This window comes from Trypanosoma cruzi, genomic scaffold, assembly GCF_000209065.1.
Source record: "Trypanosoma cruzi strain CL Brener 1047053516725 genomic scaffold, whole genome shotgun sequence".
NCBI classification, from domain to species: Eukaryota; Euglenozoa; class Kinetoplastea; order Trypanosomatida; family Trypanosomatidae; genus Trypanosoma; species Trypanosoma cruzi.
Genome location: NW_001849575.1, coordinates 742,304 through 766,322, shown reverse-complemented (window position 1 = coordinate 766,322; position 24,019 = coordinate 742,304). Strand labels below are relative to the sequence as shown.

At 53.2% G+C, this 24,019-nt stretch overlaps 5 protein-coding genes and 4 pseudogenes across 5 annotated transcripts, besides 21 other annotated features; all 9 read left to right on the top strand.

The window, feature by feature from the left end:
* Positions 1 to 1,987: a sequence feature (areas not merged during assembly with more than two copies in the genome that could not be assigned to a particular haplotype).
* On the top strand, positions 786 to 1,352 carry Tc00.1047053506767.410 (uncharacterized protein; the record flags this gene model as incomplete). The annotated part of the gene is made up of 1 exon (XM_815600.1): positions 786 to 1,352. One exon carries the CDS (start codon positions 786 to 788, stop codon positions 1,350 to 1,352), a length of 567 nt encoding a protein of 188 aa, XP_820693.1.
* Positions 1,954 to 1,985: a sequence feature (AT_rich).
* Positions 1,988 to 3,034: a sequence feature (haploid, Esmeraldo-like haplotype).
* Positions 2,320 to 2,340: a sequence feature (AT_rich).
* On the top strand, positions 2,588 to 3,433 carry Tc00.1047053506767.400 (mucin-associated surface protein (MASP), putative; the record flags this gene model as incomplete). The annotated part of the gene is made up of 1 exon (XM_815599.1): positions 2,588 to 3,433. The coding sequence occupies one exon, from the start codon at positions 2,588 to 2,590 to the stop codon at positions 3,431 to 3,433; it is 846 nt and encodes a 281-aa protein (XP_820692.1).
* Positions 3,035 to 3,053: a sequence feature (areas not merged during assembly with more than two copies in the genome that could not be assigned to a particular haplotype).
* Positions 3,054 to 4,032: a sequence feature (areas merged during assembly that could not be assigned to a particular haplotype. This can correspond to areas where the two haplotypes were merged or to regions with more than two copies in the genome that were merged during assembly.).
* Positions 3,783 to 3,803: a sequence feature (AT_rich).
* On the top strand, positions 4,017 to 4,970 carry Tc00.1047053506767.389 (annotated as a pseudogene).
* Positions 4,033 to 9,661: a sequence feature (areas not merged during assembly with more than two copies in the genome that could not be assigned to a particular haplotype).
* Tc00.1047053506767.381 lies at positions 6,197 to 7,585 on the top strand (annotated as a pseudogene).
* Tc00.1047053506767.371 lies at positions 8,457 to 9,116 on the top strand (annotated as a pseudogene).
* Positions 9,662 to 10,032: a sequence feature (areas merged during assembly that could not be assigned to a particular haplotype. This can correspond to areas where the two haplotypes were merged or to regions with more than two copies in the genome that were merged during assembly.).
* On the top strand, positions 9,993 to 10,619 carry Tc00.1047053506767.360 (mucin TcMUCII, putative; the record flags this gene model as incomplete). The annotated part of the gene is made up of 1 exon (XM_815598.1): positions 9,993 to 10,619. The coding sequence occupies one exon, from the start codon at positions 9,993 to 9,995 to the stop codon at positions 10,617 to 10,619; it is 627 nt and encodes a 208-aa protein (XP_820691.1).
* Positions 10,033 to 11,198: a sequence feature (heterozygous, non-Esmeraldo-like haplotype).
* Positions 10,383 to 10,507: a microsatellite.
* Positions 10,896 to 10,964: a sequence feature (A-rich).
* Tc00.1047053506767.340 (mucin-associated surface protein (MASP), putative) lies at positions 11,169 to 12,491 on the top strand (the record flags this gene model as incomplete). Its single annotated transcript, XM_815597.1, has 1 exon — positions 11,169 to 12,491. The coding sequence occupies one exon, from the start codon at positions 11,169 to 11,171 to the stop codon at positions 12,489 to 12,491; it is 1,323 nt and encodes a 440-aa protein (XP_820690.1).
* Positions 11,199 to 12,075: a sequence feature (areas merged during assembly that could not be assigned to a particular haplotype. This can correspond to areas where the two haplotypes were merged or to regions with more than two copies in the genome that were merged during assembly.).
* Positions 11,920 to 11,965: a microsatellite.
* Positions 12,076 to 12,226: a sequence feature (heterozygous, non-Esmeraldo-like haplotype).
* Positions 12,227 to 24,019: part of a sequence feature (areas not merged during assembly with more than two copies in the genome that could not be assigned to a particular haplotype) that runs on past the window's edge.
* Tc00.1047053506767.324 (mucin TcMUCII, putative) lies at positions 16,104 to 16,685 on the top strand (the record flags this gene model as incomplete). The annotated part of the gene is made up of 1 exon (XM_815601.1): positions 16,104 to 16,685. One exon carries the CDS (start codon positions 16,104 to 16,106, stop codon positions 16,683 to 16,685), a length of 582 nt encoding a protein of 193 aa, XP_820694.1.
* Positions 16,445 to 16,513: a microsatellite.
* Positions 16,962 to 17,143: a sequence feature (A-rich).
* Positions 19,628 to 20,336: a mobile genetic element.
* Positions 20,091 to 20,316: a mobile genetic element.
* Positions 20,507 to 20,527: a sequence feature (AT_rich).
* Positions 21,698 to 22,438, top strand: Tc00.1047053506767.317 (annotated as a pseudogene).

The window sequence follows — 24,019 nt, the reverse complement described above, 5'->3', positions numbered from 1 at the left end:
GCGTTCCGTCGTGTCGGCACCCCTCACGGAGGGTATACACACACAAAAGAATAGGTGCAGCGCACACGCAGCAACACAAAAGCAAAATAACAATAAAAAAGGTGATCCCCGCACACCATGTGGATTGTTGGTCCACGGGAAGTGCAGCCAATATTCATCATGTAAACAACTTACATTATGTTTACTCTTCTTTGCGTGTTGTGCCGGCAACAGGTGAGTAGCGCAAGGGCCGTCCGCAATAAAGTGTCAATTATTCCGTCGCAAACAGGCCGTTTTGCAGGCTGAGGCAGTCCCAAACAGTCGCAGTCCAAATTCTCAACGACGGGGCATTACCACAGTGGATGAAGCGGAGTGTCCCGTGTTCCGTCGGGGATCAGCAGCACGTGGCGTCTGTGATGGGACAGTGGCGGAAGAGCCTGGTCCGTCTCTAGTACCCGCGTTTGTGCTTCCTGCGTGTCTTGCCTGCCGGCGTGCTTGGCGACTTCGGTGGCAACCTGCCCGCGAGGCGCCTGTTAAGAAGACGGTGGCGCCACTGCGGCATGCAAAGTTGAGGCCCTCTCCCACTATCGGAACGCCAGGCCGAGCACGTCGGCATCTGCCGTCATATTGTGGACGGACGAGCGCACTCTGCCGCAGTTTGGGCAGGACGACTTCAATCCGCCGCTCGCTGGTCGGCAAGGATTTGCGGCGTTCACGTCTGGAAGAGGTTCCCGCGGAGGCGGTGGCGGGCCCGTCTCCTCAGTAAAGAAAGGACGGCGCCACCGACGCAGGGAGTTACTTGTGATATGCAGGGCGCGTGCGGCCTGTCGAAGAGCGGGCAGGAGTCGCATCGCACCTTTGCGCGGTGCCGCCACTCGGGGCACGATGTCCGGGTTGACACCAGGAACAGAGTCCTCGCCACACCGAAAAACGCCTGTCACATGGTGTGTGCGGCTTCCTTTTCCTCCTGCACTTCCTTCCATTATAACCCCCCGACGGCGCTAAGGAAGCCCACGCGCCAGGCATTGACGCAGTCCTGCGGAAGGTATCGTGCCATGACGGCACCAGCGTCCGCCGTCACGTTGTGTGGGATTCCGAAGTGCCATTGGGAAAATACGGAGCCAACAGCGCGACCTCAATCCGCCAGTGAAAGCGGCATCATGCTAATCTTTTCGATGACGTCGTCGCGCGCCGCCAGCGGGCCAAGGCGGAGCGCCTCCATCGCCGAGAGGGAGTCTGTGGCAGCAGGAACTCGCGTGGGCGATTGGGATGCTGCTGCCAGGCGGGGAACTGAAAACTGTCTGTGGCCATGCTCAGTGGCACGACGCTCCGCTCGGCAGGAGCACGCAAGGCTGCCGGCAGCTGCGCGGTGAGGCCCCACAGGGAGCTCCGCTGTCCGGGGAGTCAAGTGGCAGCGCGGCGGATCCAGATGCATGCTCAGCGAGAGACAACGAGCCGTCCACCGCCAACACAGTTGCCAGCGACTAACAAGACGTTGAGCATGAATAGGACACGTATGCCCGCGCTGCCGTGGGCATGGACAGCGACCCCGATTCACTCAGCAACAGTGATCTAATGCCCTTGGATGGTGCAACAGCCACGCCGGAACACAGCACAGCCCTAGCAGATGTTGAACGAGTGATAACTTGTCGGGCGGCGCTGATGCCGCACAGGATTATTTGCGCACAACGTCTGGGAAACCAGAGATCCCATCGGAGCACAACGCAGCATCACTTGTGCGCAACGGTTTTTGTGAGCACGGGCATTTCACGGATTTGTTGGCCATGGCTGAAATTGGTGACATCACCGTGCATGGGTGTGTGTCTCGGGTGTTGTTGCTTCTGCTTCTGGGGCTGTGAGGCACTGCGGCGCTCTGCTGAGGTGTGGGGGAGGGTCGAATTGCGGCTTTTCGTGGAACAATAACTGTGCAGCTTGCCAGCACTAACCACTGGGTTTTGTCAATAATTTAAGTTCTTTTATTTTCTTTTATTTATTTATTTATTTTTGCTGCTTTTGCCCTATTGGAATAATCAGCATCCCTGTGTTTTCCCCAATGCTCGTTTGCTGTACGTTGTCATGAGTGACGTGTTTCTCCCTCTTTTGTTTCCTTCTCTTGCCCACACGCGGTGCCGACCCTGCGGCTGTGCGTCCCACGGACTGCACAAGAGGAGGATTGGAGGAACAGGCCGGATGCCGCACTAAATGTGAGAAATGTTGTGTGGGCTCACGGAACAGTACGATCTTTTTTTGCTTTATTCAGTCCATGCATTACGTATACACAAACCAGTGGTTGTTTACATTTTGCTGCTTGGCAAATAAAATAAAAGTCGTGCCTGATCCATTTTTATTTTTTATTTTTTTGGAGTCATGCCGGACTCTCAACTCCGTTGCTGTTTTTTTTTTACTGCTTTTTAAACTTCTGGTTTGCAGGGCGGTGTGTGAGTACTGCAATTGTACTGATTCCATCTGTTTCGTGGTGTGTGCATTGCCATTTGTGACTGTGCGGTGGCTGTGTATGGTGTAGCGGTCGAGTCTCTCCTTTTTGCTTTTACTCTGCGTTGACGGGGAGTTAGTTTGTGCTGAAGGCTACACGCAAGTGACAGGAGTGATGGCGATGATGATGACTGGCCGTGTGCTGCTGGTGTGTGCCCTCTGCGTGCTGTGGTGCGGTGCCGGTGGCAGATCTGACGGGGGAAAAACGCCAGGCTCTGAAAGTGGACCCAGTATTCGTGGGGTTGATGAAGTCTCCGAAAGCGCCAACGGTCAGACGGCGTCTGGTGAAGCGGGAAACCCTACTGTACAACAAACGCAGCTGAACAACGTTGGGGGTCCTTCACTCGGGGCTCCGCCATTGCAAGCTGATTTACCGCCTGAATCAACAGTACAGCAGACACAAATCGACACCGAGCCTACGGATTCACTGTCACATTCACAATCATTGGGCGAAGAGCGGCAAGGTGGATCATCCGATGGTTCTTCAGGGAAACCGGCGGCTTCTCCCAGTCGAGAGGACAGGGAGAATGAATCAATTGGAGATCAACCGCGCAATGATCCGCCATCTTCTTCAATTAACAACGATGTTGTCAGCAGTAATAGTGAGGAGCGCACAGAAGATACTCCGAGGCGTGCTGAAATTATTGATGCCGCACCGTCAGAAGAGGGGCAGGAACGTGAAAATGTCACTCCTTCCTTGGAACAACCTCGGGAAACTTCCACGGCCGCACCGGCCGTTACCATTCAAACAAGTTCCATGACGACATCTGACGATGGTGCTCTTGACACCGTCAAAATGAGTGATGCATCACTCCAATCAACAGGCACCGCCAACACAAATGTTACGACGACGCCTGCCGAAAACGACAGCAGCACCGCGGTCTCCCACACCACCTCTCCTCTTTTGCTTCTTATTGTTGTTGTTGCGTGTGCGGCTGCTGCTGCGGTGGTGGCCGCGTGAGAGTGAGGGAGAGAGAGCCGTGCACCGCCCGCACACACACTCGTCCTTCTCTCTCTCTGTGTGTGTCCCCTTGCATGGACTCTCGCCCTCACCTCACCCCACGAAGCACACACAATAATGTGCCCATTGTATATATGCATGCACACCCATGCATGCCCGTTGGTGCTCTCTTTTGCACCACACGCACCACCGCCGTCCTGCCTGGCTGCATGGGCGGAGCACCGTAACTGTTTTTGTTTTGTTTTCATTGCATTGAGTGGGCGACCTCTCTCTCTCTCTCTCCCTGTGTGTGTGTTTTGCTTTACGGGAGCAATGAGAGTTTGTGCGCTGGTCGTCCCACGCTTCGGCCTTTTTTTTTTTTTTTTTTATTGTTTTGCTTGTGTTGTGGTTGAGAGCACCCATCACCTTTTTTTTTGTGGATTATTGGGTTGCTTTGACTGCGGACACTTGAATTTTTGTTTTTATTTTTCTATTGTTTTGTTTTTGTTGAGGAAGTGTCAGTCTCTTGTATTCTTGTCAGGCCATTAAGATTGTCTTTGGCTTATGGCATGCGTCCGTTGATCCACGTTAACCCCACGGTCTGCATCGCTACTGGTGCTGCTATTGATGATCTGTGCGATGTGGTTTGTCGGCGGACGTCTTGCTTTCACCCTGAAGTATTCCTTATTTCTTGACGATGTGGTGCGCTCCCACAGCGAGGCTCTCGTTTACGGTGGGGAGAATGCATCTCAGGTTGCTGGACGCGTTGCAGGTGTGCAGCGGCGTCTGGAAGGACCCATGGGTGCCCATAGGCATTAAGGCATCAACAACAGACCCGTGTGACAGCAGGAAGCACTGCGTCTTCTCCTGGTCTCACGCAATGAATTCATTGAATGAAAATCGACACTGTGAGGATGGTTTTCTATCCTCTGCACACGGTAATATCCTTGCCGAGGAGACTATCCCTGCTGCTGCCAAACTGCATGCGGATCGTCTGCTCGTCCAGCCACTGGAGGGTCCGTTGATTGTGTACTCATTTGCCACGGGCAGCGTTTGCAGTCGGTTCACTGTGCCTGCTGGGCATTGTTGCTCTGGTGTTGCCGATTCTGTCATGGTGCAGTGCGTGGCTGTGGCGTCGGGTGGTGTGTAGGCACTGCGGTGCGCCACGCTGGAGGATGGCCATCCCGTCGCTGGCGCCATGCACTTTGCCAGTCAGTTTTATTTCACGGATGCATCGCCACCCGCATCGCCGCGCACCTGTTGGCCCATGCTGTCGGGTTCAACTGCCCGCACATGGCCAGCCGCAGCATGGTGAGGAATGCTGCCGGTGTGCGTGGAAGAGCGCTGTTTGTGATGGTGGACTCGACGAATGCCGCGATGGCTGCGAGGGAGCACCAATATTGCGGCGACATTGATGGCATGGAACTGCAGGATAACGATGGGGACGGGAGGACGCTGGAGTCCCACTGGTCGCGGCGCCAAGCTAGGGATGAGTGGATGGCACCGATTGAGGGCGCCGCCGGCTGCAGAGGAAGTGCTCCGCACCGAACATGAGTGAATATTCCCACATGCTCTGCGACGTGGGTGTCCCTGTCAAACGCTGCACGTCGGATCGGTATTCCCGCGGTTGGTATCTGGGGAGTATCCACGAAATGTCAGCCAAACGCCCGATGGGCCGTTGTCCCATCACTGATCCCGCACTAGATATGAAGGATATTGAGGGCTGTTATTTGGAGGGGAGAATTTTTTTCTGCGGTGCCTGAGGATGAGCCCTCTTCGTGGTGTCTGGACACGCTTCCCAACAACACGACGGATGCGAGGAACCCGGAGGAGACATATTTCAGTGCTGCCATGCATGCGGCATTGAGGTGCCTCGGCATGAAGGTGCATCTGGCAGTGACTGAAGAGGGTAACGTCCGTTGTTTCCCATGCACGGACGCAGCGAAGATTACGTGGGCCACTCGACTCTACGATGAGGGAAACGTTATTTGCCGTGACCACGCGCAGGTGTGCACGATATCTTTCACCAGCGGTAGCCTACTTCCAGTGGTTCCGTGGGACGGCGAGGAGAGAGCATGTGGAGCAGGACGGTTTCGCCGGCATCTACTGAACAAGGATTGCCAGGGGCATCCGTCCCCGTTGCGGAGAGCATTGGGACCGGCCGCGGCACACCACCGAAGGATGTAGACACGGCTGCTCTCCAGAAGCGTCCGTTGACAGAGGAGAAGTGGATTCGGCCAGGATGCCCCGACAGACCGCAAGAAGCTTCTCTCGGTGGCAGGGATCGAAGCAGCGAGACGGGCGGCAGGCAGGACACGTCTCCGACTCCCGGTGATGACACTGCTGCTGCTTGTCCCTGTCCGCTGCTTCTTCTGCTTGCCTCTGCTGCCGCCGTGGCAACACTCCATCGAGTTGCGGTGTGGATGGCGTTGCGCTGCAAGGCGACTGTGCTTCCTCCTGCGTGGCCTGCACTCACCATTGTATGTCCAATAGAAAAACATTCATTTTATTGGGTCCTCTTCTCCATATGCATGTGCTGCATGGGCTCCGTTTGACCTTTTATTTGAGATTGGTTGTATTTCCGGTGCACACAGCTCTTCTTGTTTTGTTTGCCGATGTTGGGGGCACCAGATGGTCGTATGGCATTGCTTGTGTGTTTGTTAGATTTTATGAGAAGCAAATACACACACCGGTGCAAGTGAAATGTGCACACACAAGACACACACACATATCCAAGCACATTTTCTTTGTGACTTGTGCTTGACATAGTATGCGGGGCGGGTTGGTGCGAGCAAGGCCGACGGAAGCGGGCAGCTGCGTGAGCCCAGCAATGGCGTTCGTGGTTGTGTGCGGGATTATATATTCCATCAGATGCTTGACGCCGTTCATGGATCGTCTAAAGTTTTTTTCTGCGATGCCTATGCTGCGTCTGTGCTGAGCTGCTCACTGCGTCTCCATGACCTCATGGAGCACGACATGACGCTGCTCGAGGACCCCATGACACCGCGGCAGCCGATTATGAGTAGCCCTGCGCGCCACTTTTTTCCGTGGAGGATGCGTCTGTGAGCCGCGTGGTTGAGGATTGGATGGCAAAGGTTCCGTACAGGGATGTACACATCTTTGCGCTGGGGTGCACCCCGCATCGCAGTCCTCAGCAACTCGAGTGGGCTCGGATAGCGCCGAGGGCGATGCGTTCCAAGGAAATGGTGTTAGACTTTACTGCCCCTGAGGTGCTGGTGTTCCACCTCAGCATGCAGAATGGGTTCCCTCAGCTGCTGTCGCCGCTGTCGCCCCCGAATTGAGAGTCCGTTTTGGATGTTGCGGCGTCACGTCCTGTGGCGGCTTTTCACGCCATGAACAACAGTGTGCCTGTCATTCGCTACCAAAAGAGAGGCAGCATCTGCCATGGGCATGCCGGGACCTTCTTTGAGGGCTTGCCAGGCAATACCACGACGAGCCGGATTCCAATTAGGGGCGCCGACAGCTGCGGCAACCCGGTGCGGATTATCGTTGATTGGGGCTGTGTCATGGTGACGCCGCTGATGCACCAACGCACATGTCAGTGTCTGCTTGATGACCTGATGCCGCTGGAGAATAACTTTTATTAGCGGACCTGTAGGAATTGTCTGGGGTGGACTCGAAGCGGCAGTACTTGATGGATGAGGAAGATGTGTACCGGCGCTCCTACCGTCATTGTTTCCTTGCGCAGTGCGTGGAGGAGCTTTCGGTGGCGCTGAAAAAACTCCACGCGTATCACCCGGGATTGGCGCAGGGCGTGGAGCCGAAGGCCAATCTTGTGAGGTTGGGCAGTGCGGTGCGGGCTCCGCCGGAGTTTTGGGAGAGGCAAGCCAGACTGTCGCTGCACATCGATATTTGCGCGAGGCCTGTGGCACAGTACCGGGAGAAGCGACTGGCGGAGGTGCGGGAGGTGGAACAAGACATCGCCGTCTGGCACAAACCCTCAGGAAATAACTGGATGGCGTGCGGCGCCTGGCGAGGGATGCCGCGATGCCCCGGCCAGTGTGACTGCGTCTTCTCCTGTTGCTTGTGGCTGCCAGCAGCACCGACGAGTTGACGGAGGTCAAGAGGCAGCAGCAGATCCGAGACGGTGGACTGACGTTCGACGCCCATTTGTCCGCGAACCTTGAGCATGTGACGAGGAGGGCCGGGAGCGTGCAACGATACAGCACGGCGTTGGCGCAGAGCGGACGCAGCACGAGTGCCTCTGCGAGCAACGCCGCGACGGACGGGGATACGTTTCGGAAGCATGCCTGTATGATGATTGAGACGGCGAACAGGAATAGGACGCTGCGGGTTGAGCTGTCGTTGGCATCGGTGCAGCGCGATCATGCGATAGGGCCAAATGGCGCGAGTGGTGGCCAAAACAGTGGAGAAGCAGGGAATAACGCCGGGCCATTTCAATGGTGTGGTGGCAAAGAGGAGAATCATCCTGAGCTGGGTGGCGGTGGTGGGACGATTGCCCTCGCAACTCCTCAGCGCATTCTGCTGCTTGTTTTGTGTGGTTTGTCCTGCAGCGAGAGGCGCTCGGTCCATGAGGTATCCAAAAGACATGGCCGTGAGGTGGTCATTGGGGAGCCTTGTTGCCGCGTTCTGAGTCTTTTGTGTGCAGGGACTTGGCACCCTACGGCAGTAGGACTTAGGGGCGAGACACGCACAGGAATGCATCGACGGCCAAAGAGTGGGAAATATACAAACACAAACGATTGCGGGTGTCCATGGGATTGTGTGCGCTTCTTCTTGCCTTCCCTTTCTTTCCACGAAGCGTTTTATACGATACGCGTGTGTGTGTTTCAACGGCCGCGCTGCTCGCCTTTTGCTTTTGTATTCTTGCGTGTGCGGTTGCAATTCATTTCCATGCAACTAAGAATGCGGATAAAAAAGTAAGGAGATTTGTGGAGCATGCACCCACGGCTTCAGTGTTCATCCGCTGATGCTGACCTTTCTTGCCGGGGCATTTGTGCACGCTTTTCCCTCCATTATCCTTTTTTTTTGCACAGGAGGCAACGGGTGGGCATTCGTGAGTGCTGCGGCGGGCTGTTGTTGCCCTCCCCGGGACGCGCTTAACGGCGTCAGCTCCATGACTTTGTGCACAAAAGGAATGGGAATTTCTCCGGATCCTCACCGCAGGCGCATGCCGTGGACGGCCGAAAAGGAGTGTGTGCCCGGTGTTGTTCATAGCTCCAAGGAAAAGATGGTGTTGGATGGTGCACGACGAGTGGATGTGGATTGTGTTAACCGTGCATCGCAGACGTATTCGCTGGAGGCATTGCGGGCGACTGTGAACAAATGCAAGTACAATAAATGCAGAGGAATGAACATTTTTTAATTGGCTTCTCAGACGGAATCCAATGTACTCAGGCAATGGGTTTACCGCGAGGATTGGCAGGAGGGGACGTACGACGAGGACGCCACCAGCACCGCCATTCATTTCCGTCGCCACGGCAGTAACGCAGCTTCATGAGAATACACGACGTCTCACGGCGAAACCACGACGCAGCCCGCGCCAATAAGCCTTGCGGATTTTCCGGGGTGACATGCACTGTTTCGCTTGGCGCCACTGTTCCCCCATCCCCGAGCGTCGGTGCAGACGTCCCTGTCGATGCATGTTCCTATCGATTGCGGGCACACACCCATTGATTGATGCGGCCGACACCCCAGCCCATTGCTGGTGCTTCTGGCATGACTGCTGCACCGCCCCCAGCAGCTGGTGCAGTGGGACTGGGGACGAGAACACAGCAGACCAAGTTCAGTCAGATGGTGCTGGCAGCCCTGTCAGCGTCTAGCCTACCACAACGGCCCACACCTCCAGCGAGCACAGAAATCGACGGGACAGGGAAGGCATCGACGGAGTGTCAGGACATCAGTTGTTTTTTCACATCACTCCTAGTCAAGAAACCAGAAGAATTAACGACAACATCAGTCACTAATGAAAAAGGAACAACGACCACCGCCGACAGCGACGGCAGCACCGCGGTCTTCTACACCACTTCCCATCTTTTGCGTCTTATTTTCAGTTATGCAGCGGCAGCTGCGGTGGTGACCGCGGTTGCATGGAATAAGTGCTGTGCGCTGAATATGAACGAAGGCCAAAGTAAAATGAATTGTTCTTGTGATGAATTTTGGCTGCACTTCCCGTGGACCAACAATCCACGTGGTGTGCGGGGATCATTCCTTTTTAATTTGTTCTTTGCTTTTGTGTTGCCGTGTGCGCTGCACCTCCTCTTGTGTGTGTGCGTACCCTCCGTGAGGGGTGCCGACACGACGGACCGCTCTCGCCGTATGTGCATGCGGTGGAGCCTTGTGTGCCGCTCCTGTTTGCTTCTCCCTCCTCCATCTGTGTGTTTGTGTTGCGGCAGGGCTGTGTGTGTGTGTGCCTGCTGCCGTGGATTGGAGTGTGTGTCGTGCGTGGTGTGCGGTGTACGGTGCATGCCTGGCTGCTGCCCTCTCCTCATGTGGTGTGCCCTCTGTGTGTGTCTGCCGCACCTCTCGTCTCCCCTGTTGCTGTCCATGTCCCTCACTGTGCAGGTCAGCTCCACACCACTGAACGACCACACTCACGATGATGACGTGCCGTCTGCTGTGCGCCCTGTTGGTGCTTGCCCTGTGCTGCTGCCCGTCCGTGTGCGTGATGGCGAGTGCTGATAAAACTGGAAAAAATTCTGGTTCAAAGGTTGACGAGAAAGAGGGAACAGGTGAGGGGATGGAATCGCATAGTACAACTTCTCCTTCGCCACAGAAAGGAGAGGAGGAGAAAAGGAAGGAGGTACAGGAACCAAATATGGCGCTTCATACGTCACAGGAAACAGCTACAGTAACCGGAACGTCACAGTCACAAAATACTTCCAGTATTACACAGGATCAGGATCAAGATGGTGGTGAGTCTAATGGACGGACAGAACATACGAATGCCGTTACGGCAAATGAGCAACATAAGGAATCTAATGCACCCACCACGACGACCACTACAACAACGACAACGACCAAAACGACGACTACTACAACTACGACGACCACGACCACTACATCACAGGCACCAACTACTACGACTACAGAGGCACCAACCACGACGACCACCCGCGCACCGTCACGTCTGCGCGAAGTTGACGGCAGCCTCAGCAGCTCTGCGTGGGTGTGTGCCCCGCTGGTGCTCGCCGCATCCGCGCTGGCGTACACCACTCTGGGCTGAAGAGGTGTGTGTGCGGGCTGTGCGTGCCAGCACTCAACCACGGAGATTTTTGTGCGTCTACTGTGTTCCAATGTAAATAAATAAGAGAAAATAATGATTGTGTTTTGCTTCATTTGCTTCCGCTGCCCTGCTGTGTGCTCCATCTTGTTGCCTCCTGTATCCGTCACTTGGCAACCATCCCAGATACACTCATATGCACGACACGCACGCAACTGTTTGCGTGGACGCATGTTTGCGTGCGGATGCATGCACACTGGAGCCATTCGGTGCAGCTCCTTTTTTTTTTAAATTTTTGTTTCTTTTTTACTTGTGTTTTTAATTGTTTTGTTTTCTTTTTTTCTGTTTAATTACTGCAGGGCTGTGTATTTGCCTTTTTTGCCCTCCCACTGTTTTCAACTGCCTCATGGTGTGTGCACTTGTCGCTGGGCTGCTGGCACTTGTTGCTGTGGCGTGGCTGTGTGACTTGTATTTCTCTTTCTCTCATTGCTTCCGTTCTGCGTTGACGGGGATTTAGTTTGTGCTGAAGGCTACACGCAAGTGACAGGAGTGATGGCGATGATGGTGACTGGCCGTGTGCTGCTGATGTGTGCCCTCTGCGTGCTGTGGTGCCTCACTGTTTTTGGAGATGCAAGGGACAACCGTTGCGTTGAGGGTGATGGGAACGTATTGACGCGCACGCATAATGGAGGAAATAACGGACTGCGCCTGAAGGCGGATTGCGGGTTGATTTCTACCCGAATGGGATTAATAAAAGCGGTTGCGGCTGGGGAAAGAGAAGAAGAATTAGAAAGTGTTGATGCCCCATTGGACAGTGTGGGAGGAACATCGCCTGGTAGTCTCTTGGCTGTTACTGAGGGCAATGCAGCGCCTGGTGCAGGAGGGGTAGAAGGTGCCGCAGGTGCAGCAACACCATCCCTGCCGGTGTCTGGGCCTGGAGTGTCAGGGACAGGTGATGAAGGCGGGCAGTTACCTGTGGCTGGTCAAGAAGGGAATGAAAAAAATAACTTGGATCCCGGCAGCAAAGAGCCAAAGGAGTCCCAAGACCAAAACACCGATCAATTGTCCTCTCCATCTGGCAGCACTTCCACTCGTTCTGATGAAAAACTCTCTTCGACGGGTACTGATGACCTTACTCCATTGTCCAAGGACACGGAGACGGAATTAGGTGCCGATCGTCAGGATAACCGTGAAAGTAATGAAGCGATAGAGGAAGAGGATGGGGAAAAAGACAAGGGAAAAAAACAAGAAAAAAACATATTGCAACCCGAGACACAAGAAGTTCAAAATAATGGAGGAGGAACACCACCACCATCATTACCCGCACTACCACTGCCACTACCGCCATCGGGTGTACCTGCACCATCATCAACAGCAGGTGAAGGAAGCCCACCAACGGAACCAAAAAACTCACAGAATTCGAAAAAAATAAAGAACGAAGCCACGCCGTCAGGACCAACAATGGAATCAAAAGCAACGCAACCGCCTTCAGGGGATGCTACACAAGGGCAGCACAGTCATGACACAGACACAGAGGATTCGACGAAGAATGCAACAACCGGCAGTCCAGCAGAACCAACATCCTCATCTACCTCTACAAGTGGCAGCGGTGATCATTTCCAGAATAAGGCAGATAAGAATGATGCTCAAAGCTCTGAAGGACAACACGACAGCCTTGAAACTGGCAACACCAACGTTGTTCCAACACTCAGTGAGACAGCACCACAAACAGCAAAAACAACCAACACCGCTCAAACAAATGATACGGCGACACCTGGCGACAGTGACGGCAGCACCGCGGTCTCCCACACCACCTCCCCTCTTTTGCTTCTTCTTGTTGCGTGTGCGGCTGCGGCTGCGGTGGTGGCCGCGTGAGAGTGAGGGAGAGAGAGCCGTGCACCGCCCGCACACACACTCGTCTTTCACCCACTCTCTGTGTGTGTCCCCTTGCATGGACTCTCGCCCTCACCTCATCCCACGAGGCACACACATAATGTGCCCATTGTATATATGCATGCACACCCATGCAGGCCCGTTGGTGCTCTCTTTTGCACGACACGCACCGCTGCCGTCCTGCCTGGCTGCATGGGCGGAGCACCGTAACTGTTTTTGTTTTGTTTTTATTGCATTGAGTGGGCGACCTCTCTCTCTCTCCCCCTGTGTGTGTGTTTTGCTTTACGGGAGCAATGAGAGTGTGTATGCTGGTCGTCCCACGCTTCGGCTTCTTTTCTTTTTTTACTTGTGTTGTGGTTGAGTGCACCCATTATTTTTTTTTTTTAATTGGTGGATTGCCTTGACTGCAGATTCTCAAAATTTTCCTTGTGTGTTATTATACTGTTCCTTTCTTGATGAGAGAGTGCCAGTCTCTTTTTTCCTTGTCACGCCACCAAGTTTTTTTATTTATTTATTTGACATACAGCATGCGTCCGTTGATCCACGTTACTCTGTGACCTGCATTGCTTTTGGTGCTGCTATTGATGATGCCTGCGATGTGATTTGTCGGCGGATGTATTGCTCTCAGCCTGACGTATCCTTCGTTCCTTGACGATTTGTTGCGTACAGACGGTGCGTGGGCGTCTCTGGTGATAGTGAGGGACGCGTGTCTCAGAGCGCAGGATGCGTCGCGGGTGTGCAGCGTCGTTTGGAAGGAACGATGGGTGCCCATCCGCGTCCAGGCATCATCAACGGACTGTGAGGACAGCATAAGGCACTGCGGCTTCTTTTGGTGTTGCACAAAGAATTTATTGGACGGTGCTTTGTATTCAATCTTTTGGAGCTTTTGTGGGAGAAGGTGGGAGGTTGAGGGAATCAGGACTGAATTCATTTGAGTGGCTGCGTTCCGTTGACTTGCGGCCAGTCGTGGCACTCTTTTGGGCTTTGGCAGCTTGTCTCTTTTGTTTACTTCCAACCGCAGCACGTGGATAACACTGATCCGAGGAACATTTGTTTGACCGCGTGTGAGCTGCTGCCGTGCGTGGTGCATGGAATATGTGATTGTGTGGGGAGGTGCGTTGGAGTGACGAATACTTCTGTTTGGCGTGTTGCGGTGTGTCGGAATGATGTTCGGATGACACGTGGAGGGTGTTGTTTGTGATTTGTGTGTCTTCTCTGGTGGAGCCGACATGTGTGCGGGGATTGTGGCGTTGCTGGCTGACAGCTCCACGTCACTTTTCAGCATTCCCGGATGTGCTGAGGAATGACGGCTGGCGACCAGCGTGTTGGTGCTGCTGGTGGGAATGAGTGCATCGGGAATAGTCCGTTTTCTCTTTCCCATGCTGGAGCCGATGAACTGGCACGAGGGCACCGGCTGCAGGCTGCCTGCCAGCACGTGTGAGCAGCGGATCCATGCACACACCGACGCTCATCGCAAGAGCGTGTGCGATCACAGTGGCCTTTTGTGGCGTGCTTTTGTGGACGTCAGCCCGTTGAAGAATGTGTGAAGCAAACGGCTGACTGCACACGAGGAAAATAAGTGCGTGCACTGTGCCGTGTTTCATCGTCGGTGGCACAGCGGCAGGAAGCCCGTGCTGGCAACTGAGATCTTTGCGTCGCGAGGGATGTCGGTGTTGATTTTGGATCGTCGAGGGTGAAGTGATTTTGCTGCTGCCCGTGTGTGTGGCCACTCCGGCAGAGGGCGGACACAAAAGGGAGGGATGCAGGCGCTGCGTGTGTGTGTGTGTGCAGGTGCCATGCAACAGCGTCACAACAAACATGCTGCGACTCGGTGACCCTCACATCGTTGTGGTCCTCACGAACAGCCCAGGCACGGCCCACACCGATGCACTTAGTGGACGGAGTGAGGCATCTTTTGAGGCGCTGCAGGGAACAGGATGTGTTGACGCAGCCACGACGTGCATGGAGTGTCACGATGGCACAGTCAGCTGTGGCTGGTGGAATATTTACTTCTCGGAGGCAATACAGAGAGAGAGAGAGAGCTGCTCCTGCTGCTGGCGTCGTTGCTGCCTCTTGTGGCCTCCCATGCCGATTATTGTCTGTCCGCTGATCATGGGTGGCATGCCTCCACTAGTGACGTCGTCTGCAGGCATTTCACAGCACCAGTGAAACACACATCACGTCGCATGCTTTGGCTGTGGATGTGGTGCCGTGAGTGCAGCCGGCATTATTTTGCCCGACTCCTTTTCACTGCTTTGCGACGAATAGATGCGTCACCGCCCGAGTCATTCACTGCAGCTCCGTGTGTTGTACTGCCAGCACAAGACTCTCTTGTTGTCTGACGCCTGGCTGACAGTCAAGCACCACTGCGTTGGGACATGCAGGGATGTGGACTGCCGCTCACGGTGTTGGGCACCGCTGTTTGGATGCGGCGGCCACACGAGCGGATGTATTGTGGCACAATGAAATGCGTGAAATACGCGGAATCGCAGCGGCTGCAATAATATCAGCGGTGTGGCACCACGGAGTATGTGAGAGGGTGATGCATGATGAATCACAGTGGGCGGCATGCGAGGGAAGTGCACCGCGACGGAGCGTCATCCCGCCCTCAGCCTGCAGGGGAATGTACACCCACAAAATATAAGGCCGAGACACCACCAAACACACATGCCCTTCCATGCACCAATAAATAGGAGCGAAGGTGCGTTCTGGTGCGTGGGAGTCCACTCATATATTTTCATTTCCACCGCAATAAACGGTGAGGAATCAGGTGCCACAGCAACGAAAGGAAAAACAAACATCTACTGCAACACCTTACCAGCGAAAGGCAGTAACAACACAAACCGAATTATTGGCTGCACCAACACAAGAAACAGCCACAAGAGGAAAAGAAAATAATTGTGCACCCTGCAGAAATCCCCAACACACGATGCAGGCATGAAGGTTTGCTCTATGAAAAAACAAAACAACGCATGCAGGCATCTGCCAACATCCAAACAGAAACACAAATAAATGGTTGTCTGCTTTATGCCATTCCTTGCGCTTATTTTTGACTGCGCTGCTGCTGCGATGTTTGCTGGGCCTGCATGAAGTGGTGTGCGCTGAATATGAACGAAGGCCAAAGTAAAATGAATTGTTTTTGTGATGAATATTGGCTGCACTTCCCGTGGACCAACAATCCGCGTGGTGTGCGGGGATCTCTTTTTTTAATTGTTACTTTGCTTTTGTGTTGCTGTGTGCGCTGCAACTCCTCTTTTGTTTGTGCGTACCCTCCGTGAGGGGTGCCGACACGACGGACCGCTCTCGCCGTATGTGCATGCGGTGGAGCCTTGTGTGCCGCTCCTGTTTGCTTCTCCCTCTTCCATCTGTGTGTTGGTGTTGCGGCAGGGCTGTGTGTGTGTGTGTGTGCCTGTTGCCGTGGATTGGAGTGTGTGTCGTGCGTGGTGTGCGGCGTACGGTGCATGCCTGACTGCTGCCCTCTCCTCATGTGGTGTGCCCTCTGTGTGTGTCCGCCGCACTTCTCGTCTCCCCTGTTGCTCTCCATGTCCCTCACTGTGCAGATCAGCTCCACACCACTGAACGACCACACTCACGATGATGACGTGCCGTCTGCTGTGCGCCCTGTTGGTGCTCGCCCTGTGCTGCTGCCCGTCCGTGTGCGCGACAGCGGTTGTCGTGGAAGAAGCTAACCGCAGTACGGACTCCGATACGCAAAAGGGTGTAGGTGGGACGAACGTTAAGCAAAACGGAACAAATGGGAGCCCAGAACTAAGGACCAAAGAGTCCGTGGATGAAGGTGAGAGCGGTACGCAAGTCATAGAAGGCAGACTCACCGATGTGATCTCCAACAGTGGTGGTGCGTCCGGTGAGCCAGGGAAACCAAGCGCTGTGGATCAATCCGCAAAAAAAACAAAATTGGAGGTTCCTGTGGGAAAAACGACGACCACGACGACAACCACAACGACCACAACTACAACAATGGCACCAACTACTACAACAACAACCACCACTGCGCCGGATGCACCAAACACTACGACTACAGAGGCGCCAACTACGACGACCACCCGCGCACCGACACGTCTTCGTGAAATCGACGGCAGTCTCAGCAGCTCTGCGTGGGTGTGTGCCCCGCTGCTGCTCGCCGTATCCGCGCTGGCGTACACCACTCTGGGCTGAAGAGGTGTGTATGCGGGCTGTGCGTGCCAGCACTCAACCACGGGGATTTGTGCGCGTCTACTATGGTCCGATGTAAATAAATAAGAGATAATAATGATTGTGTTTTGCTTCATTTGCTTCTGCTGCTCTGCTGTGTGCTCCGTGTTGCTGCTCCCTGTATCCGTCACGTTGAACGCATCCCAGACACACTTATATGCACGACACGCCCACAACTGTTTGCGTGGACGCATTTTTGCGTGCTGGTGCATGCGCACTGGGGCCATTCGTTGCAGCTCCTTGTTTTTTGTGTTTTGTGTTTTTAACTATTTTTTTTTACTTTCTTTTTTTCTGTTTTTGTTTTGTTGTTGCTTGTTTTTTGTGTTCATTTTGCTTGTTTTTAACTTCCTCCGGGGCGTTGTGAGTTTTTTTTCATTTTTTTAATGGTTTATTTTCTTTAATTTTTTCTTTTTCATTTGTTTACTAATCTTTTACTCCCCCATCTCTTCACTTTTTTGCTTTTGGGGGCAATCAATATGGACGTTTTTTTCTTTTCTACTCTTCCCTCTTTTAATTGTTTCTTCTGCACTCTTCCTGTGAGGGGTGCCGTGTGTTTCCCGCCCAACTGCTCCACCCGCACACCCACCGACACGCTCATGACGACGGCCCTGTGCGCCTCGCCTGCTGCACGCATGAGGAGGGGCCGCGACGAACGGCGCGCTGAGGGAGCCGTGACGTGTGGGCGTGCGACGAGGACCTGTGGGGCGGAGCACACATTTCTTTCCCTCTTGTTTTGTTTTCTTTGCGGCCAGGGCGGGCAGACACCCGCAGCGCCACACACCCACAGCCACACCCTGCCGCCGTGTTTTTAAGGATTTTGCTTTGCGTGTGCATTTCACGCGCCGACAGTCCCTTCGGTGTCGGCCTCGTGAGCATTTCTCTTCCTTCTGATGATTTTTTCTTTTGCTGCGCTCACTCTCCCGATGGAGTGACGCGACTCCCGTCATGTCTGCGTGCTTCTCTCAGTCCTCACACACACGAGTGACTGTGCTCTGCGGGCCGCACTCACGCGCCGATGAAAGGGCTGAGGGGAGCAGCAACAAGCAGATGACCCCATGAAATATAAACGATGTGCGGACACGCAGAGGGTCAGACGGTTGAAAGACATGCAACTATTTAATTTTCTTTTGCGGGCAAAATATATGCAGACAGTTTGGTGTGGCCACACGGCAGCCGGCTGCTTTTTAAAATTGTGTGGAACAGTAATGGAAGATTTCTTTTATTTATAATTATTTTGTGTGATGGGGCTTATATAAGACGAAGGGGAAAGATTTTTTGTTCTAAATAAATCTTGTGTGAATTGCCACTGCTTGGGCTGCGGTGCAATCATGAGTTTGATCGGTTTTCTTCTCTCTGTTTCCGCCATGCACCTCCGCTGTACATTTTTTTTTTGCGTCCCTTCACATGCTCTGCTTCCTTTTTTCCTACTTCTTTGATTTGTGTTTCTGCAGGCACACACACACAAGATGCGCATTGTAGTGGATTTGAATGCTTCTTTTGCAGTGCATGCTGGCAGTTGCGGGTGGCGGCTTTTGTCTTCTTCCGTGGCCTTGAGGAGAAGGGAGGAGGAGAGGGAGTGCGCAGCCCGAGTCTTCTTTCCTGCGGGTGTGGTGCACCGCGTGTGACTGCGTTGAGTTGGGCTCCGTGTCCCATTGAGGGCGGGATGGCTGGAAATTTTGGCCATTTCCCGTTGGCTGTGGGAATGATCTGGAGGAGATGGTGGTGGATATCTTCTCCTCCTGCATGGTGGGTGGCTGCTGGCGTCATGTGCCTTCCTTGCGTGGATGCCGTCTCGTGGTGTGTGAACTGTGCGGCTGGGCCTGCTGCCTTCTCATGTTGTCTGCTCTCTCTCGCTGTATCCTCGGTGCTCCGTCCATCTTCCTCTTGTTGCATTCTTTTTCTTCTGTCTCACGGATCAGCTGACTGGCTCCAGCGACTCCACTACGGGTGATGATGACTGCGATGATGACGATGGTGACGGCGCCGTGCGGTGTGCGCCGTGTTGGTCCTTGCGCTCACGTGCTGCTTGTCTGTGTGCGTGACGGCTGCTGGGAGTGCTGGAGATGTATCTGGTGATGCGGATGCGGTGGTTGTGCCGGTGGATGTGTCGTGAGCTCCGAGTGACGGCAGCCTGAGTTATCGCGTGTGTGTGTGTGGGCGTGGAAAAGGTGTTCTGCTGCCGGTGCTGAGGCTCAGCATGAGAATTATACTTTCAGTGGCTTTGATGTGCGCATGCATGGCAGGAATGGTGAGCTGGGTGCTGTGTGCCATGTGGCCAATGCGGTGCACACATGTAGCAACTGTGCTGCCAGCTGTGCAAGGAAAGAGGAAGGGGCCACCGTTGCCTTCACGATGAATGTGACGACACATAAATACGCCGGCCCTTATGAATTGTGGTGGCGTCAATTTCCTCCCGATGGAACCATCCATCCGCCTGCACGGAGCGGCGATGCTGACCAGACGGGCATCCGTCAGTTGCCGCCACCCCGTGAAGGGAAGGATGACACAAAATCTGGTGGGACAACTGCGCCGCAAGTTGATGCTGAGCCGTCACGTCAAAACGAGGATTCAAGTATCCACAGTCAAAGCAAAGTGCTGATCGAAAAAGGTGTAATTGGGTGCACTCAAACACAATGCAAGTAAAAAAATAAACAAAAAGAAGCCGAAGCGTGGGACGACCAGCGCACACACTCTCATTGCTCCCGTAAAGCAAAACACACACACAGGGGGAGAGAGAGAGGCCGCCCACTCAATGCAATAAAAACAGTTACGGTGCTCCGCCCATGCAGCCAGGCAGGACGGCAGCGGTGCGTGTGGTGCAAAAGAGAGCACCAACGGGCCTGCATGGGTGTACATGCATATATACAATGGGCACATTATGTGTGTGCCTCGTGGGGTGAGGTGACGGTGAGGTGTTAAGACACATTATTGAGGACAATCCTAAGTTTATCCTTAATTGGGCTTAGGTGTCGTGTGCCGTTAGTACTGATTCTTCTATTCATAGTCGAATAAGTTTTCTGTTCCTTCAAATCCCTGTAACTCTAATATTGATGGAAGGAAATGGAAGAGGAAGTCTTTTCGTTATCATGCAGGCCGAGGTACTTTCTCTGCGCGCTGCTCGTTTTTGGTTGCTTTTTCCGCCATCTTGCCACCCACCATCGACATTTGGGTGACAACACTTTGCTGCAAGGAGCGGCGAATAAAGGCAGCTCAAAATCACATGCCTTACGCGGGAGCTGCAACTGAATCATGAGTTTTTGGAGTCTCGCGGGATACAGGCATCCTTTGCCTACGTACGGTCAGCAGAAAACCCTGCCGACGGCATATCGCGTGGTCGTGTGTTTACACTTCAGGACTTGGCGAAGGGGAGCGGTGGGGTCTTGTGGCAGGAGGAGTCCAAAGTTTGCCACTTCGTGAGTTATAATATTTCTATTACTAACAAAATACAACGTGTCATGAGAGTGGCAATCTGAATATATATCCTTGGAGCAGACAATGAGGAGGTGGCGAACCCACGGCCTCTCCATTTAACTTTTCCTTTCATCCATCATGTTTGACTTATTTAGATCATTTCAGGTTGCGGCCAGCAGCCCAGCCCAATATTGCTTTGTATAAGCGGTTGTGGGTTGCTAGTTCTGCCACTGGGACGTTTGGCTTGTAGCAAACTGCGGTAGGCGATTAATAGCTATTTGCTTCTATACGAGCACCTTTGAAGGGGTGTTTGTTCCCTGGTTGCCGGAGATTTAGTGCGTGCGAGACGTCGGCGTTTGCTCGTTTATTTTCTGTTATTTATTTATTTATATTATCGTGAGGCGCTGTTTTGCTCGATGGGGCGCAGTGTTGGGAAGGAGAACTGTTTGCGCAACCTGGCGTCACGCCGTGCGGTGCGCTTATTGGGAAAACAGCGGTTCTGTTGAACAAATGTTCAACTTGACGGCAAAATACTTTTGTCGGGATGCCGGAGGTAGAAAAAGATATGCTTAGCCCAACACCTGAAAAAGAGTGGCACCATCATTTCGAGTAAAAACCGCTTTTGCTTTAGAATTTATGACCATGAGGGTGTAATTTTCTCTTCGACAAATATGGAAATGAAAAAGCGACGTTGTTGAACTCAACAAGAGACCTTTAATTGTGTAGCTCCTTATTGCATTGTTTCTCGGCTGCGGGGGATCATCGTTCCACCGTGCCAGCTCGGTGGCATGGCGTATCGTGTGCGTTTCACGCCCTCTCCGGGGCCGGGACCTCCTTTTACGTTCCCACTCGGCAGGGCGGACGTGCTCGAAGACGGTGGCCGGCTTGTGGGTTATAAAATTTATTGGGAAAAAAAACACGATGAACAAGCAATAGAGAAGCAATGGACCCCTATTTAGCACTCGATTCTGGAAATTTACTTTGCGTTCCATTGATTTGGATGGTTGTTTTATGGAACTTGTCTTGGCGATATGAGCTTGGGATTCTTGCACGTGCCGCATGCTTGAGGAAGGGGCGTGTGGAAAATTATTCTTTCCCGATCTAATACATCGTTACCAGAGGCATGGCTTTTTCAAGGCGCGGATCCACGTTGTCTGCCGATGCAGCCGATGAAAGGCGACACACGCATGGAGCCCGCTGGAGAAACCAATTTTGAAGTGAGTTCAGGCCGTTTTTTACACACCGGGTAAATTTCGATCTCTTTTCTCCTGCCCATAGATGCGGGTTTCTGCGAGAGACTTTTTTCTGTAATTGAATATCTATATGAGTGATGAAATCTCTTTTCCATCGCACCCCGCTATTTCCTTTGTACTGTATATATGGAGAAAGAGAGAGAGGGAGGCCTTGTATTCAGTTTACGAATGGGAATGCAAACTGGAAAAGAAGATACTGTGACTTTCTTTCTACGAAGTCCCCACAACATTATTATTACTGCATGGTTTATTCTCCCTTTCCTGAGAAGCTTCCTTCTGCCCTTTAGGGGAAAGCATACAATCAAACATAACATGAACGAAATTATTACTCGCTTTTTTAGTTGTTCCCCACACCGTAAGCCTGAAGTTCTGGGCCGCATCCTTCATGACGTCGAGAATTTGTGTAACACCTTCCATTTCTACTGTCGTGACGCCACTTGGGAGTGACACAACAGGAAAAACTTTGCATCTATGGTGGGCTTCCTATTACTATTAAGAAAAGCAACAGTGACCACACTTCTTTAACTCCAGACAGCCGTGAGCAGGCGCCACCACATCGTTATGTCTTGCCCTTGCAGATATGGCTGACGCACTTGTACCCCATTGAGCCTCCTCTGGTGTTTCTCCTCAGCGCGGAACAAGGCTGCAGGATAGCGAGCAACCACAAATACGTTGATGCTACCGGACGTTGCCACACGCCGGAGCTAGCAGCATGGCATCCAGTTTCATCCTCACTTTGTGATGTCGTCAAGAAGCTGGGCCAGTTACTCTCAGCTGAAGGCTTAATTCCGCTTTGTTTTGGTGAAGAAGGCGTCAGCTCACCATCAAAAGGCCATGCGACAGCAGTCTCACTGCGATTGTGTCATGGATTAGAAAATGGTGACGGTGATAAACAGACGGATGAGCATGAGAGGTGCGTGGTGTGCTTTTCTCCCAAGGAAACGGTGCTCGTTCCAAGTGGACATTATTGCTTATGCGATGCATGCGCAACAAATGTGACTCATTGCCCTCTGTGTCGTGGGTCGGTCAAGTTCCGTCAGCGTGTGTTTTCATGACAATCAAGGGGTCGTCTATTTGAAGAGAGAGACAAAAGCCGAGACGCCACAAAGTGTTATTGGAAGTTATTCACGCAGTGAAAAGATCCCAAATGGCAATGGCACACCAGTAAAAAAAGAGAAAACATGCGCAGTAATATGTTGTCTTTGTCCATTGAAGCCTTGACAATTGCAAGGAACCTCCCTGAATTTCTCTCAGGCTCCTTTGGTGTAACTTGGATTTTGTTTTTCCCGCATTCATTTGAGGAAAACAACAGTAGACTGCTAAAGCATCGTTTTCATTTTAGTTGATGCCAAGCATTTGGACCGCCCCAATCGCATTGCCACCTGCAACCAGCGTCTCTGGGAGGTGGTGGGCTGGTGACGAGACGTCCCCGCTGCCCAGGCACACACGCGCAGCACACGTCTCCTCCTATGAGAGGGCGGCGTTTGACACGGAGTGGGGCCGACATGATGGCACCGCGCCTCCCATGGGCAGAAGCGCCGCGGCGAAATGAAACAAGGAGGGAAGACGCGGAAAAGAGGGAGGCGCGGCGGCCAGGCAGAATGGAAGAAAAAGCCCTTACGACGAAGGAGCGCCCCGCGAGCGGGAGGACAAAGGCCGTCACGGGCCAAGTTCCCTCCTGCGGCGCGGCCATTTGTTCCACCCGGGCCACGAGGTCTCGCAAAACGCTCTTCGCTGGCGGATCTCACGAGCAGCTGGAAGTATAAAAGTGTCCTCAAGCAGCGCCCACCGAAGTCTTTGCGGAGAAGTTATAGGAACCGCCTTTGATGGGAGTGTCTTCACGAAGAACCTCCTCATTCATTGTCTAGTTTTTCTGCCCGGCTATGCCGATCCCGCAGACAACGATTCCGACGGTAGCCACAAGGGAAAAAAGCAGATTTACGTTCAATTTGGGTTGACAAGGAAATGTCCGTCACCGCAACCTTCTCCACTGCAGCACCAAGCTACCCACAGCCGCCGATTTGGGTTTCCAGAACATCGTCTGTTCCGACGCCGTGGGAGTGCGTGTGTGCTATCCGCTTTTCAATGCCGTTGCTTTTTTTGGATGCTTTCTTGTGCCGCACAGCTGCTCTGCGAGTATAGGCGCTGACAAACACACAAGCACATTTAAACACGCACACACACAGAGAGAAACACACGCCACGTCGTACATGCTTTGGAGCGGCGTGAACGCTGAAAACGCACGTACGCACAAGATTCTGGCTGCGGTGGCTTTTGAGAGGAGGAAAAAAGCCTGCAATTCATTTTTCTGACATGTTGCGGGCGCGGTGTTGGCGGCATGCAGCTGATTGGGTGGTGTGTCATTGAGGGTGCCTGGGATACGTGCGTATTGCTTTCCATTCAACAGAGACACGTGCCGAAGTGTCTCTTTTGCTGCTCATCGGCCGATGTGGGATTCTCCGGCTGTGCGGGGTGATGTGCGCCGGCGGTCGAGTGGGTGCGTTGGAGGGACAAGCATTAAACGGCTGGAATTAGCGCGTGGACTTTACAAAGGACAGTCGTGCTCTTTTGCATACCGCCGGTTGCTTTGCTGGGTGTGGGCGTTGCTCGGCGTGTGCTGACGCGTGAATAACG